General features: G+C 51.4%; 1 protein-coding gene across 45 annotated transcripts in view; it reads left to right on the top strand.

The window, feature by feature from the left end:
• Nucleotides 1-14,747, top strand: part of VRK3 (VRK serine/threonine kinase 3) — a 79,967-nt gene extending 65,220 nt beyond the window's left edge. For 37 of the 45 annotated variants that reach the window (XM_084961681.1, XM_084961683.1, XM_084961676.1 and 34 more), the window contains 6 exons: nt 111-203; nt 2,553-2,685; nt 3,698-3,818; nt 10,866-10,924; nt 13,097-13,245; nt 14,388-14,747. In XM_084961681.1, coding sequence (XP_084817807.1) covers nt 111-203; nt 2,553-2,685; nt 3,698-3,818; nt 10,866-10,924; nt 13,097-13,245; nt 14,388-14,408 — 576 coding nt within the window. In that variant the 3' untranslated portion in view covers nt 14,409-14,747. The remainder of the gene's footprint in view (nt 1-110; nt 204-2,552; nt 2,686-3,697; nt 3,819-10,865; nt 10,925-13,096; nt 13,246-14,387) is intronic. The other 8 variants (XR_014806567.1, XR_014806570.1, XR_014806568.1 and 5 more) reach the window with 2 other exon arrangements.
• Nucleotides 14,748-15,643: the final 896 nt, after the last annotated feature.

Below are 15,643 nucleotides of genomic sequence, written 5' to 3'. Positions count from 1 at the left end.
AGCACCACATGATCCCAGGGCCAACACTGGGCTTCCTTCGCCGGGCTCTACATCAGAGCCTCTTTGTGTTGGACATGCTGCTCATGGAGATGCTTTCTTGCCTCCCCCAGCTGGATGCCCTGGAGTTCCTCCACGAAAATGAGTATACACATGGAAATGTGACAGCTGAGAATATCTTTGTGAACCCAGAGGACCTGCGCCAGGTAACAGCCAGGCCCTCCCCCACCCAGGGGCTCTGGGAGCTCGGAGCGCCCCTGTCTCAAAGCCACCGTTTATTTTACAGTGCTTATTGCCCACAAAGAATCACTGTCCATCATGCATAAAGAGCTCCTTTGAGGAAATAAGAAGAAATAAGCAACGTAGTCGAAAAATGGGCAAAGGATAGAAAAAGCAATGCTTAGAAAGGGAAATCCTCCGGTTAGCTAAATACATGAAGGAGTTCCCGCTGTGGCTCAGCTGTAACGAACCCAACTAGGATCCATGAGGATGCAGGGTCAATCCTTGGCCTCGCTCAGTAGGTTAAGGATCTGGCGTTGCCGTGAGCTGTGTGTGGTGTAGGTTGCAGATGCGCCTCTGATCCCAAGTTGCTGTGGCTGTGATATAGGCTGGCGGCTACAGCTCCGATCAGACCCCTAGCCTGGGAACCTCCATATGCTGCAGGTGCGGCCCTAAAAAGCAAAAAAAAAAAAAAATTGTATGAAAAGATGCTCAACCTCCCTAATGATCATAGAAAAATTTTAAATGTGCTATTCAGGACTTCCTGTGTGGCTCACAACAAAATGCACCATTTTTACCCCTTGGGTAAACAAAATTAGAAAAATAATCTCTATTGCTGATAAGGATATAAGGAAATAGGAGCTCTGTATATACTTTTGGCAACCTCTTTGGAAGGTAATTTGAAGGTATGAGCCAAAATGTTAACTGTGTGTAGTTTTTGATGTACTAGTTCCTCTTTTAGGGATGTGTCCATTGCATGTATTCACAGGTATGTGTATAAAGTATGTATTATACATTAAATATATGCTCCCAGGAGAGTGCTGATTGAACACTGTTTTGTAGTAAACCTAGTTACTCTTTCAGTTGCAAATGACAGAAACCCAATTTAAGGTGCCTTAAGAAAAAGGCACCATCGTGACGCAGCGGAAGCGAATCCAACTAGGAACCATTAGGGGGTAGGTTCAAATCCCTGCCCTTGCTCAGTGGGTTAAGGATCCAGCATTGCCATGAGCTGTGGGGTAAGTCACAGATGTGGCTCAGATCCTGCGTTGCTGTGGCTGTGGCATAGGCCAGCGGCTGTAGCTCCGATGATTGGACCCCTAGCCTGGGAACCTCCATATGCTGCAAGGGTGGCCCTAAAAAGCAAACAATAAATAAATAAAATAAAATAGGAGTTCCTGTCGTGGTACAGTGGTTAACAAATCCGACTAGGAACCATGAGGTTGCGGGTTCGATCCCTGCCCTTGCTCAGTGGGTTAAGGATCCAGTGTTGCCATGAGCTGTGGTGTAGGTTGCAGACATGGATCCTGCATTGCTGTGGCTTTGGTGTAGGCCGGTGGCTACAGCTCTGATTAGACCCCTAGCCTGGGAACCTCCATATGCCACGGAAGTGGCCCTGGAAAAGGCAAAAAGACCTAAATAAGTAAGTAAAATAAAATAAAAAGCCAACATGCCCTGGCCTGGAAACTTCTACATGCCATGGATGCGGCCCAAAAAGCCAACAAAAAGTCTGTGTGAGCTAACCTTGTGTATCTGGCGGATGAGCACTTTACTTTTTGTTTTAAACTCAGTTAAGCCTTCTAACAATCCTAAAATGTGGGGACTGTCCTTATCTTCGTTTTACAAATGGAGAAAACAAAGCCCGGACAAGTTTCATAATTTGCCCAAGGTTATACCGCCACTGAAGGGCCAAACTGGCATTGGAACCCGGTCTCTCTGACCCAGAATTAATGCCTTGAAACACTGTAAAAGTGCAGAAAACTGTGTGCCCAGCAGGAGGTATGGTATGATACCTCTGTGGAAAACTAGAGCCTCCTCCTGGTCCACAAATATTTGCTGATTATTTGAAGAAAATGATGTGACGGAGTTCCCGTCCTGGCTCAGTGGTTAAGGAATCTGACTAGGAACCATGAGGTTGTGGGTTCAGTCCCTGGCCTCGCTCAGTGGGTTAAGGATCCGGTGTTGCCATGAGCTGTGGTGTAGGCTGCAGACCTTGCTCGGATGGCGTTGCTGTGGCTGTGGTGTAGGCCAGCGGCTACAGCTCTGATTCAACCCCTAGCCTGGGAACCTCCATATGCTGCAGGTGCGGCCCTAAAAAGAAGGAAAAAAAAAAAAGACAAGCAAAATAGAAACTACTGATAGTGGTTACTTCTGGGCAGTAGGTTTACGGGTCTGAGCAGTGATGGGGACAGTTGGTTTGGGTTGTTTTCACACCCCCCTGTACCGTTTGGCATTTGGGTGTTTCAGACTACATCCAAACCAGGATTGAAATCTCTGGTTCCAAAATCTGAGTTGCTAACCTTCAAGCTCTGTGGCTTCTCCCCACATCCACGCAGGTGACCTTGGCAGGCTACGGCTTCACCTTCCGCTATTCTCCAGGCGGCAAGCACGTGGCCTACACCGAAGGCAGCAGGAGCCCACATGAGGGGGACCTTGAGTTCATTAGCATGGACCTGCACAAGGGATGCGGTAAGAGGCCAGAGAACGGGGTTCAGTACCATGGAAGCATTCTTCTCTACAAGGGCAGCTCTAGGTTTTCATAGCCACAGTCCGCAGAGGGCCAGACCCAGCAGTCACCCTAAGCGGGGAGCTGTGGTAGGGATTCAGAACCGTGGGTATCGTCCGTACACATCGGCTATTTAGCATCAAGGACAGTGAGCAGTTGGCTACAGAGAACCCCTGCAGGTCCAGAGGTTTGTGTCAGCATCCGTATAGACTTGGAGCGTGAGAGTTGCCCAAGAGTCACCCAGGAGTTGCTGTCTGCAGCACACAAGTGAGGTTTGGACAGAGACTCAGATGTCAGCAGTATATCAGGTGTTGTCATCTGAAGCCCAGGGACAGTGATGAGACTATCTAAGGAACGTGTGTGGGGAGAGAGAGCACTTAGAGGAAAAGATTCCTTGAGGCGGTCTCTACCTCTCTTTCCCAAACCACCCCCTCTTTTTTGGCCACACCCACAGCATATGGACATTCCCAGGCCAGGGATTGAGTCCAAGCTTCAGCTGCAACCTACACCACAGCTGCAGCAATGCCAGATCCTTAGTCCACTGTGCCATAGCAGAACTCCCCAACCCCCTTGGTTTCATGGCCGTCTGTGTGCCTGCCTGTGTCCTCCCCACTCCACACTCTCCCAGGAAAGGGATAGTGCCTCCAGCAGCTGGTGGCCAGAAGGTCCGACACAGAAAACTCTGTTGAATGCCTGTATGAAGTGTTGTCTGAATCACGTGATTTAGAAAGTGTAAGGAGAGAAGCGCTGTCTCCTTTGTTCTTTGCTGCTGAACCAGGCTGAGTTCAGTGTCCTTCCCAGCTCCCCACCCCTTCCTCCCTCTTCCCCTTCCTTCCCGTCTCTCTCCCCTCTCCTTCCTCTCTCAGGAAAGTGGGGGGGAAGGGAGGGGGCAGAGAGAGGAGGGAAGGAAGGGGTGGGTGTGTCAGCAAGCAGAGCATCTGGACAGAGCCACCACCGCCTTCCTTCCCTCCCCAGGCCCCTCCCGCCGCAGTGACCTCCAGACCCTGGGCTACTGTTTGCTGAAGTGGCTTTATGGGACCCTGCCATGGACACACTGTCTTCCCAACACCGAGGATATCATGAAGCTGAAGCAGAAGTGAGTCTGGGGGTCAGCAGAGCCCAGCACTGGCCTGGCACCCCTGCGGGTGGGACAGAAGCTCAGAATCCAACAGGGAACAGAAAGGATGGGGAGGCAGCATCTGGCAAAGCCAAGGCCTCTGCAGTTCTCAGATGTGTGCTCTACTGTCCATTCTGGAATGCAGCAGGCAAGAGTATGGGCCCTGGATCCACACTGCCTGGGATCAGACTCTGGCCCCATCACGGCAGGGTGTTGGGTGGGCAGCTTAACCTCCACAGGCCTCAGTGTCCTCCATGAGATGGAATCCTGTTAGCACCCAAAGAATTCAAGGAAGTCAGATGCACAGCACTCAGCACAGAGCCTGGCCTGTAGAAAATGCTCACTGTGTGCAAGACACCATGATTCATTCATTCCTATGTGGACACACAGGCAATCTAAGCAGTTGGGCCTGACCCTGCCTCAGCATCTGGCAACACTGGCTTCCAGTGTCCACATGTCCTCTCCCTCTGCATGTTAAACCACCAGATCCTGCTGGTTCTGGTTTGCACTTTCAGCAACAGGACAGCAGAGTGTGGACAAAAATGGAGCTCCTGGGGGTGAGATTCAGCACCAAGGACAGAGCCGGGGTGGGCTGCTGAGGGCGTGCTGCTCAGCGTGGGATTCAACACCAAGGACAAAGGGCAGCTAGGCCCAGAGGGAGGTAAGCAGAGGCACCAAGGACAGCGGACGGATGGGCACAGGGAAGCCCTTCAGGTCCAAGAGGTTGGGATTCAAGATCTGGTCTAGGCTTGGGGCATGAGAGAAGCTCCAAGAGGAGTCATCCAGGAGATGGTTGGCTCTCCATGACTGAAGGGCAGGAATGAAGTCTTCACGGAGCCTCAGATCTCAGTAGTGTTTTAGGAGTTGTCAGCAGAAGTCCTGGGAGAGAATGAGGTTATCCAGGGAGAGTAGGCACAGCAGGAAAAGGGAAAACCCTCCGCTGATCAACATTGAGTCCATTGTGCTTCTCAATTCTCAACATGCTGTGTCCCTGGTTTTCTTATCTTATTTTGCCCCTTTTACCTCCCCGATCTTTCTTCTCTCCACTGTGGATACCTACTTTAACATCCTGAATGTATGTTCTACTGTTGTGCTTGCTTGAATGTATTTGTATCTTTCTGCTTGCATGATGGTGGTGGCATTGTTTGTGTCTAACTTGCATAAATAGTATTCTGCTAAAATCTCACCTGTTTCTGGCTTTTTTCACTCAACACTTCAAGTTTAACCCCATGATTATATGTGCATTGAGTTTACTGCTGCCTTTTTTTTCTTTTATGTTTTTAGGGCCGTACCCATGGCATATGGAAGTTCCCAGGCTAGGAGTCCAGTTAGAGCTATAGCTGCCAGCCTATGCCACAGCAATGCAGGTTCTGAGCCACACCTGCAACCCACACCACAGCTCACAGCAACACCGGATCCTTAACCCACTGAGCGAGGCCAGGGATCAAACCTGCATCCTCGTGGACACTAGTCAGATTCATTACTACTGAGCCACAGTGGGAACTCCTGAGTTTACTGGTGCTGATTCTTGCATTTAAATAAATTTGTATAGACCCGTCTCTGTCCTTAAATAATATACATGATGGGTGTATTTGATTGGCATAAATAGTGTTGTGTTCTAAATCTCGTTTTCTTTCATTCAATGCCATTTTTGACCCCATATGTCCGTGTGTGATTGTCATAAATGGTGCCATGCCCCAAATCTCATCCTCCTCCAGCTGAAGGCTCCCCAGGTAGCCCACCCTCACCCCACTGCATCGGGTTTCCTGCTTGTTCACGCTCAGAGGAAGGGACTCCTGTCACAGTGGCCTGCCTGTAGTGACCTGTTCAAGGCTAATATTTACCGTATGCTTTTCTGCACCGGGCAGAACACCCAGTGCTCCCCTTTTTCATCCTCAGAACAACTCTGAGCTAAGTGCTCTCCTGAGCTGAGGCACAGAGAGCTTAAGTCATCAGCCCAGGTCACACAGCTGGTCAGAGGTGCTCCAAGACCATTCGACTCCAGGGGAGGCCCTTTCAGCGTAACGTTACTGTCTCCCAAGTATGGGAGGCTTATCGCAGGTGGGTTGGTGGCTTTGGGATGCAGCCGTCCTCCACTCAACAGATGCCTGTCAAGCACCTCCCGTACACCAGGCTCTGTCCTAGGCCTGGAGATACAGGAATAATAACTAAGACAAACATCCACGCCACCCAGGGAACTCACACTCTGACGGGGTAGATAGACAGTAAAGAGACAGACACACAGCATGTCAGAGGTCAGACGGCACCACCAGGTCAGAACCCCGGGTACCCATCAAGGTATGGGCATGCTCACTCTTTTAAAGGCCAGGGCAGGTCTGATGGCAATAGGGGCAGATGAATTGCCCCCAGAAGGGTGGTGAGGCAAGAAAGAGGTCCCACTTTGGCCCTAATGTCTGAATATTTCTGTAGGAGAGAGAGACAGAGAGGCAAGCCCTTGGCTCCCTGGCTTCCACAGGCAACCTCTGTGTCAGAAGTGAGCCTTTTTTTTTTTTTTTTTTAAGGGCCACATCTGTGGCGTATAGAATTTCCCAGACTAGGGATTGAATCGGAGCTGCAGCTTCTAGTCTATGCCACAGCCAGAGTAACGCCAGATCCTTAACCCACTGAGCAGGGCGAGGGAATGAATCTACATCCTCACGGGTACTCGTTGGGTTCCTAACCCGCTGAGCCACAATGGGAACTCCTGGAATTTCTTTTTGAACTTATTTTCTAGTTTTCTGGTGGTTTTCCATTTTTGCAACGAAACCAGGTGAAAATGAGTCACAGAATTAGTAACACAGGTGGTCAGAGCATACAGCCCAATCCCTGAAGCAATGAGTGTGACTGAAGTTTGTGAACTGCTCCTTGATGCGCTCTGCTGAGCTTTTGTGACGAGACCCCCAAAACGCTGTGGCTCAAACGAGGTAGATGTTTGCTTCCTTCTCATTCACAATCCCAAGGTAGGGGACCCAGGATAAGGGGGCCCTTTGACAAGCTCTATTGTCCCTGATCTAAGGGACAAAACTAGAAGTGACATGTCTCCAGTCACATGGCTACCCCAAGCTGCAGTGAGGGCCGGGAAATGTCTCCAGGCTGTGGCTGCTGACAGTTGGGCCTCTGCCATTAAAAGGGAGAAGTGACACTCGGTGGCAGGTAACAGACTCCATCAGAGTGCCACCTTTAGTCGAGTCTCTGTGTGAGCAGGGACCACGTCCACTCTCTTCATCACTGCGTTTGCAGTACGGCACGTGGTAGGTGCATCGTGCGTGCTCCTGAGCTAGTTGGGGGACAAGCAACTAAGGAAAGAGGCGTGAACCTTCATCCACAGGCCTGGGCTTCTGGGTGGGCTCACAAGTCGGCAGATGCAGCCCCAGCCTGGAGACCCACCCACGGGCAGGCAGCAGGTTCTGCCTGTGAGGTGGAGGCAGCCCCCCAGGGGCATTGTGGGGGCAGAAGGAAGGCAGCTGACCTGGCCTCGGCCGCTGGAAGCCCTTACCTAAGAGATGCCTGACCCGCTCTACAGAGAGCGGAGGAGTTTCCGAGGCAGGCAAGGGGAAGACAGGATTTCTAGGCAGATAGAGCAGCACATAGATGAACCCCCCTTTTGTTCATTTATTCATTCATTCATTTAGGACCTGTTTCCTGAAGCTCTGCTGGGTTGAATTCTCCCTCCTCCTACTTCCTGTAACTCCTGTTGTGGCACAGCAGAAATGAACCCAACTAGTATTCGTGATGATGCGGGTTCAATCCCTGGCCCTGCTTAGTGGGTTAAGGATCTGGCATTGCCTCGAGCTGTGGTGAAAATTGCAGACATGGCTTGGATCTGGCATCGCTGTGGCTGTGGTGTAGGCCAGCAACTGTAGCTCTCATTCGACCCCTAGCCTGGGAACCTCCATATGCTGTGGGTGCAGCCCTAAAAAGCAAAAAAAGAAAAAAAAAGTTCTATCTCCCTTTTCACCTGTCTCCCACCTTCCCCTTCATAGGAGTTAATCTAATTTGACCTTGACGTGCATCCAAAGAGGCTCTGCCCTTGCCAAGCGGGTACGGAGTAAATTAAATCAGTCCTAGTAATCACTTGCATATCGATAATTTCAGAATGAATAACAGTTCATTCCAGAGCCCCAGGTCCCAACCTCAGTCACAGGGGGAGGGCTGGGCACCTGAAGACGTTCTCCAGGGAGGTGGTGGTGGTGGTCCCTTCCTTTGAGATCCCCCAGCCCAGCCTCCGTCGGTCGATTTGAGGCGGTAACCAAAGGGTCCACAAGGGGGCAGTGTCGCCACGTGCACGTTTCGTGGCGCTCTACCCTGTCCTGTCTTCCCTTGTGTGTGACACTTTGCATTTATTCAGCAAAAGTGTGTTCATTGTTTGTACACGATGGAATGAGTGAATAAGAGAAAGAGGTGAGGCAGTTTGATTTCCGAAGGTTTTCTGGCACGCCAGGCCCCCAGCTGGGAAAACACAAACTCCAATGGGAGCTGGTCCCCACACTTGAGGCTGCGGCAGGGCTCTGACAGCCACAGCCTGTGACAGAATTGCTCACGCAGTTTACAGCGTCCTGAGACTAGCCCAGCCCTTTGGGAATCTGCCAGGGGAGACGAGGGTCAGACCAAGCCCCCTTCCTGTACGGGTACGATGGTTGCTGTGGGGCACCCGTGGACCTGGGTGCAGGTGCTCAGACACTCGGATCCATTTCCTCTGCCCGGAGGGCTCAGGGGGTCGCCAGGGAGACCAGATCCTGAGCCAAGTCCAGAAGGGAAAGGAGCCACTTACTGGGGGGTCAGGGTGGGAAAATGCCATGAAGGGCAGAAGGAAGAGTAGGTGCAAAGGCCAGGAGGTGAGAGGGGGGAGTCAGGGAGACAAGGCCGTAAGGGCCTGTGGCTTTGGTGCCAGAGGTTTCCCCCAGGGCACTCGGGAGGGCCATATGTGTCCCACTCTGGACTCAGAAAGACTCTGGGGCCATATGGGGGATGCACGGGAAGCTGGGGGCAGGGGAGCCTGGGGTCCAGAGAGAAAGGGTGAGGCCTGAGCTGGGCTCAGAGTCCTGGACAGAGCAGGGAGATGGGGCAGAAAAGATTGGGGAGCAGGAGGGTGGAGCTTGGGGACCTCTGGGCTGTGGGGGAGGGGAAGGGGAGCATAGCACGTGTGACCCAGTGGACAGTGAGAAGCCAGCCCAGTGGTCCAGTCCAGGGAAAGATACCGGTGTCTGGGACTCTGAGGATGGAGCAAAGGAAGTGGATGAACTTTCTTTTTTCTTTTTTTTTTTCCTTTTTTTTTAATTGAAGTATAGTTGACTTAACAGCATCATGTTAGTTTCACGTGTACAGCAGTGATTCATATTATGTGTGTGTGTGTGTATATATATATGTATTGCTTTTCAGATTCTTCTCCATTGTAGATTATTACAAGATATTGAGTAGACTTCCCCATGCTGTACAGTAGGTCCTTGTTGATTATCTATTTTATTTTATGTATTTATTTTGCTTTTTTAGGGCCATACCCATGGCATATGGAAGTTCCCGGGCTAGGGGTCTGAATCAGAGCTACAGCTGCCGGCCTACACTAAGCCATAGCTACAACCTACACCACAGCTCATGGCAGTGCTGGATCCCCAACCCACTGATCGAAGCCAGGGATCAAACCCACATCCTCACGAATACTAGTCAGATTCGTTTCCGCTGCATCAAGACAGGAACTCCAGTTATCTATTTCATATGTGCAAGTATGTGTATGTTAAGCCCAACTTCCTAGTTGATCCCTCCCCCACCCACTTTCATTTTTCCTGCGTGGTCCACGGGTGGCGGGTTATCCATGTATATGTACCAGATATGCCGGCATGGGGTCCACAGATAGATAGCTGATCCACATTATTCAGAATCATTTTTTTGTGAACTGGCCTTTTCACTAAAATGTATATGTAACCCTAGATCATTACTCGCAGTGCTTTCAAGGTCAGTCTTGAGTTATGCAGAGTGGAGAAAAAAAAAATTTTTTTTTTTTTTTTTTTGTCTTTTTAGGGCTGCACCCACGGCATATGGAGGTTCCCACGCTAGGGGTCGAATCGGAGCTACAGCTGCCGGCCTACACCACAGTCACAGCCATGCAAGATCCAAGACCCGTCTGTGACCTACACCTCAGCTCAAAGCAACAGTGGATCCTTAACCCACCTAGCGAGGCCAGGAATCGAACCGCAACCTCATGGTTCCTAGTCGGATTCGTTAACCACTGAGCCACGACGGGAACTCCGGTTAGAGAAAATTTTGAGTCGCCCAATGCATGTGATTCCAGCCGAGTTCAAACAAAGCAACCTTCTGCCTTCTTGTTTCAGCTCACACTGTGAACAAGTGCCCTTTATGCGTTCTGTTTAGCGCCACGTTTTCCGCACTTTTGTGCTTTTTGTTGAGTATATGCCGCTTAAAATGCCCCCAAGCAGAGTTCCCGTTGTGGCTCAGTGGATTAAAAACCTGACATGGTGTCTGTGAGGATGCAGGTTCCATCCCCAGCCTCGCTCAGTGGGTTAAGGATCCCGTGTGGCCGTGGCTGTGGCGGAGGCCGGCAGCTGCAGCTCCAATTCGACCCCTAGCCTGGGAACCTCCACATGCTGTGAGTGCGGCCCTAAAAAGACCAAAAAAATGGCCCCTGGCGTAGAGCTGTCTAACGTCCCTGAGCACAAGAAGGCTGGAATGCGTCTTATAGAGAAAATTCGTGTGTGAGATGAGCATCCTTTGGGCGTGAGTTACACCCCTGTTGACCCCGAGATCCACATGAATGAATCAATACTATATTAAGTAAGTTGCCTTACGTACGTATAAAACCAGGTGATCGATCGATCAATCAGCTGGGGGAAAGGTTGCCACTGGAAGCTTGCAGGTGCCGAAGGCTGTGTTTCTGCTAAACTCATGGTTCAGAATTTGCTCATTCCGTGCTCGAGGCCACACTAGAGAAGTACCATGAGTAGTGAAAACTAGGACACCTCCACCCGACGTCCTGTTTCCAAAGACCTTTCGCATGTACCTCTGTCCTGCCAGGTTTCTTGACAACCCGGAGAGCCTCGTGGGACAGTGCTCTCGCTGGATCAGCCCCTCAGGTATGTCGCCGGGGGTGGGAGCAGGCAGGGACCGTCTTCAGGATGCCTTTCTTTGCACCCCTCTGTTTTCTTTTGCATTTTCCAAATTTCACATGTATATGAGCCCCTTGGAGAAAACAGAAACCTTCCCCCCAAATTCAGGAGTGTCTCTGGGCAGTAACAACACACACATGCAACTACAGACACACAACATAGGAGGCTGGTTTGGAGGGTTTGGGGTTATTTTTTTGGCTTCGGGGGGGTTTGTCCACACCATCAGCTTTCGGAAGTTCCCGGTCCACGGACTGCACCCAAGCCACAGCAGAGACAACACTAAATCCTTAGCCACTCGGCCACCAGGAAACTCCCAAGGCTCCATTTTTAATTGCCTGAAACCCCTGGATTCAGATTATGTCTCTGCTGCTCAAGTCGCTCTCTTTTCCAGCCATGGGCTCTGGCTCTGTAAGAATGGGCCCCATCATTAGCTTATTGCAAATCTGTGATTCTAAGCCTGTCAGCGGGAGGTGGCATGGGTGGGGCTGGTGGAGAGGAAGCTCGGCCTCAGGTTTACGAGACTCTGGTCCTTGGCTTCCCCAGTAACAGCCCCCACCCTCAAGGTTGCCTGGAGAATTCAATGTAGAACCCTCTGCACAGAGCTGGGCCCAGGGGCATGCCCTCAGCTTCCCCTGCAACCCTAATTAAATGTGCTCTTTAGCTCAAAGTCGGGCCTGAGATCAACATTCCTCATTGGGACTTATTATGATTATTGGTTTCATAATGGGCACTTTAAAAAATGTAAGGCGTCCCCTTATGGCTTAGGTTAAAGACCTGGCGTTGTCACCTCTATGGCTTGGGTCACTGCTGTGGCATGGGTTTGATTCCTGGCCCAGGAACTCACACGTGTCATAGGTGAGGCCAAAAAAGCTAAAATGCTTTATCTTTTATTAAAGTGGCGACTATCTGGAGTTCCCACTGTGGCTCAGTGGTAATGACTTCGACCCAACGAGTATCCATGAGGACTTGGGTTCGATCCCTGGCCTTGCTCAGTGGGTTAAGGCTGTTAAAAAAAGGTTAGCCTGTTTTTGTAAGCTCATGAACTACGAATTGCATTACATTCTGAAATGGCCAGGGGTACGAGTAGAAATCAGAAGAGCATTTGACACATGAAGCTTAGTCTGAAATTCAAGCAAGCAGCAGTCCAGGCAGTCCATACGTAAAGCTGCCTTGGCCATAGCCGTGCCCCGCTCTCTTCCTGCCCGCCCCCCGCGGGGCTTTGGTGGAGAAACAGCTGAGCTGAGGCCTCACCAGCCACACAGATTCCCCATGGACAAAGCCCCAGATCTCTGGCACTTTACAGTAAAAGCCTGCTGGCCCCCATCTTCAAGATGCACAGCAAATGGTTGTAGTTAAGAGGATATAATCAGCTGGGATTTGTGTTTAAAAAAAAGAAATACAGGAGGAGTTCCCACCGTGGCTCAGTGGCAACAAATCTGACTAGTATCCATGAGGACGCAGGTTCGATCCCTGGCCTTGCTCAGTGGGTTAAGGGTCTGGCATTGCTGTGGCTGTGGTATAGGTCAGCAGCTACAGCTCTGGCCTGGGAACCTCCATGTGCTATGAGTGCGGCCCTAAAAAGACAAAAAAAATACAGGAGTGGGGAGTGAAGGGGTTTTGATGAAGCAAGATTGGCATGACTTGACAGCTCTGAGACTGGGGGTTGGATAGACTCTGGCTCCGCTCACTCGTGGCATATGTTTGATGTTTTTTTGGGGAAAAAAGACTTTTATTTTTTTTATTTTTATTTTTTTGTCTTTTTAGGGCCGCACCTGCGGCATATGGAGGTTCCCAGGCTAGGGGTCGAATTGGAGCTGTAGCTGCCAAGCCTACACCAGAGCCACAGCAACTTGGGATCCGAGCCATGTCTGCAACCTACACCACAGCTCACGGCATTAACCCACTGAGCGAGGCCAGGGATCGAACCCACAACCTCATGGTTCCTAGTGGGATTTGTTAACCACTGAGCCACGATGGGAACTCCCAAAAAAGACTTTTTAAGATCTAAATGGCTATGGCAGTGCCAGGCACAGAGGACTCCCTGAGCAAACAGGCACCAGGGTTAAGGCCTTCTGGACACAGCCCCCCGGGTTCTGGGTTGGGGGCCCCTCTCAGGCATCTCCCGTGTCTCGACCACAGAGACCCTGCAGGGGTACCTGAAGGCGGTGATGACCCTCAAGTATGAGGAGAAGCCGCCCTACACAGCACTGAGGAACAGTCTGGAAGCCCTGCTGCAGGATCTGCGGGTGGCAGCCTACGACCCCCTGGACCTCCAGCTGGCCCCCCAGGTGGGTTCCCATGGGAGGAGTTTGTAAGTCTTCACCCGCTCCCTGGCTCCCAGCACAGCTTCCACGATGCCTTTGGATGCTTATACCCCATGGGCCAACTTCTCAGGGAGGCTCTGGCTGTTTCCACAGGGTTCTTGAACCTTCCAGCCCCCAGGCGTCGCAAGTAGCTGGAACTCAAATTGGCTTTAAGGCAGAGGGCGCTTGATGGGCTCCGGTTGCTAGAAAATTCCAAGGGAGGAAGCTGTAGGCTCAATTGGATTCAGGGCCTGGCAGTTGTCAGTCTTTCTCCATTTTTTTCTGTCCCTTTCTTCATCCCTCCATCCCTCTACCCATCCAGGAAAGTCTCTGCTTTCCTTTGGGCTGGCACCCTGCCCCCCCCCGCCATGCCTCCCCCACAAAAACCCGCTTGGCCCGTGCCCTGCTTCACCTCGCTCTGTGTGTGTGTGTGTGTGTGTGTGTGTGTGTGTGTGTGTGTGTGTGAGCGCAGTTTTTCCACTGCCGCTGGCTGGCCTGTCCTACCTCCCCGTCCACCCACGGCCATGGAAACTGAAAACCTCGAAACCCCGCAGCCCCTCTCAGGAAAACAATAGTTTGCAGTGTGTGCCCTTTGCAGTCTGTGCCCGCTGGGGACACGTACCAAGGAGGTGCTACTTAAGGAGCCCGGGGATGTTGGAGCACCTGGAGGATCCCCTCGCCTCTGCCTGTGGCAGCGCCTTGCCTCAGCCTGATGGCCTGACCCCCCTCAGGTTCTCAGCCGGGCCCACCTCCATCTTACCTCAGGGCCATTCCTGCAGCCTGGGACGATTTTCCCCTTTGTTTTTGCACGACCAGCTCCTTCTCATCACCGCCTTCTGAGATCCCAAGGCCTCCCCTCATCGCCCCAGCGAGGCCCCACCCCAGCCCTCTCTTAGCACGTCTGTTTGCAGCACAGCCTTGACCCCTTGTGGAGAGAAGCTTGTGACGCATCTGTCATGTCTCCATTCCTCTCCTCCAGGTCATGAGCCCAGCAAAGCTTTCCTGTCCCTCTCATCCACGGCGGCGTCTCTGGTTCCTAGAAAGTAGAAAGCCCCCATCCCACAGTGGGACCTAAAGGGTGCCCCTGGAGTGAATGACACTTAACAACCATTTTTGTTGTCTTCCAGAAGCTGCAGTCTGCACTTTGAAATAGAGGGAAGGACAAAAAAAAGGAAACGTTTCTCAAGGCCTGCTATTGTAGAATCACAGATGAGCTTCTAGAAAGATCCCTGGAATGTGCATTCCTGCCTCTGCTTTAGGTGATATGACTCATCCATCTCAATTATCCTCAGGGAACCTGGTAGTTGGGCTCCACATAATGTGAACTCTCAACGCTCCCTTCCTACAGCCGTCGGCCCCTGCCAGCCACGGCGTTTGGATGGAGAAGACCCCCGTTCACAGCCAGGGGGTGGGCTGGCCTCCTGCACGGGGATGCTGCCACTGACACCACTACACTCTGACCATAAATTGTTTTGTTGAAGCTTGGAGAGTCGGGTGTCTGCAAATGAAGTTCCTTTTGGGAAAATTTAGCTCAGTCTTTTCCCCATCCATCCATCCATCCATCCCTCCCTCCCTCCCTCCAACCTTTCATCCAGTTGTCCCCTCTTTCATTCATCTGGCCACACTTCCAGGCAGACCCCCATCCATTCTTTCACTTGTCCATCCATCCCTCCCTCCATCTGGCCATGTACTTGTCCATCCATCTGCCCTCTCATCCATCCCCCTACCCACCCATCCATTCTTCCATCCATCCATCCATCCATCCACCCATCCACCCATTCATTCTTCCATCCATCCACCCATCCACCCATTCATTCTTCCATCCATCCATCCATCCATCCATTCTTCCATCCATCCATCCATCCATTCGTCCATCCATCCATCCATCCACCCATCCATCCATCCATCCATCCATCCACCCATCCATCCATTCTTCCATCCATCCATCCATCCATCCACCCATCCATCCATCCATCCATCCATCCATTCTTCCATCCATCCATTCTTCCATCCATCCATCCAACCATCCACCCATCCATTCTTCTATCCATCCATCCATCCATCCATCCACCCATCCATCCATCCATCCATCCATCCATCCATCTACCCATCCATTCTTCCATCCATCCATCCATCCATCCATCCACCCATCCATCCACCCATCCATCCATCCATCCATCTGTGCATCCCTTCATCCCTCCCTCCGTATACTTGTCCCTCTGCCCTCTCATCCGTCCCTCCACTCATCCATCCATCCCTCTACCCATCCCTTGTCCATCCATCCCTGCATCCGTTCACCTTTTTAGCCTTCCCATTCACTTAACCATTCTCCCATCCACCTACGCTTCCTCTCTTCCAAGGACCCATTCTTCCTTTTATTCCA

The sequence above is a fragment of the Sus scrofa genome, chromosome 6 (genome assembly GCF_054392235.1).
Source record: "Sus scrofa isolate SSC_HxYL_T2T_F1_AM1 chromosome 6, Sscrofa_HxYL_maternal_Yorkshire_Landrace_v2.0, whole genome shotgun sequence".
Classification (NCBI taxonomy): Eukaryota; Metazoa; Chordata; class Mammalia; order Artiodactyla; family Suidae; genus Sus; species Sus scrofa.
This window is presented reverse-complemented; position numbering and strand designations above follow the sequence as displayed.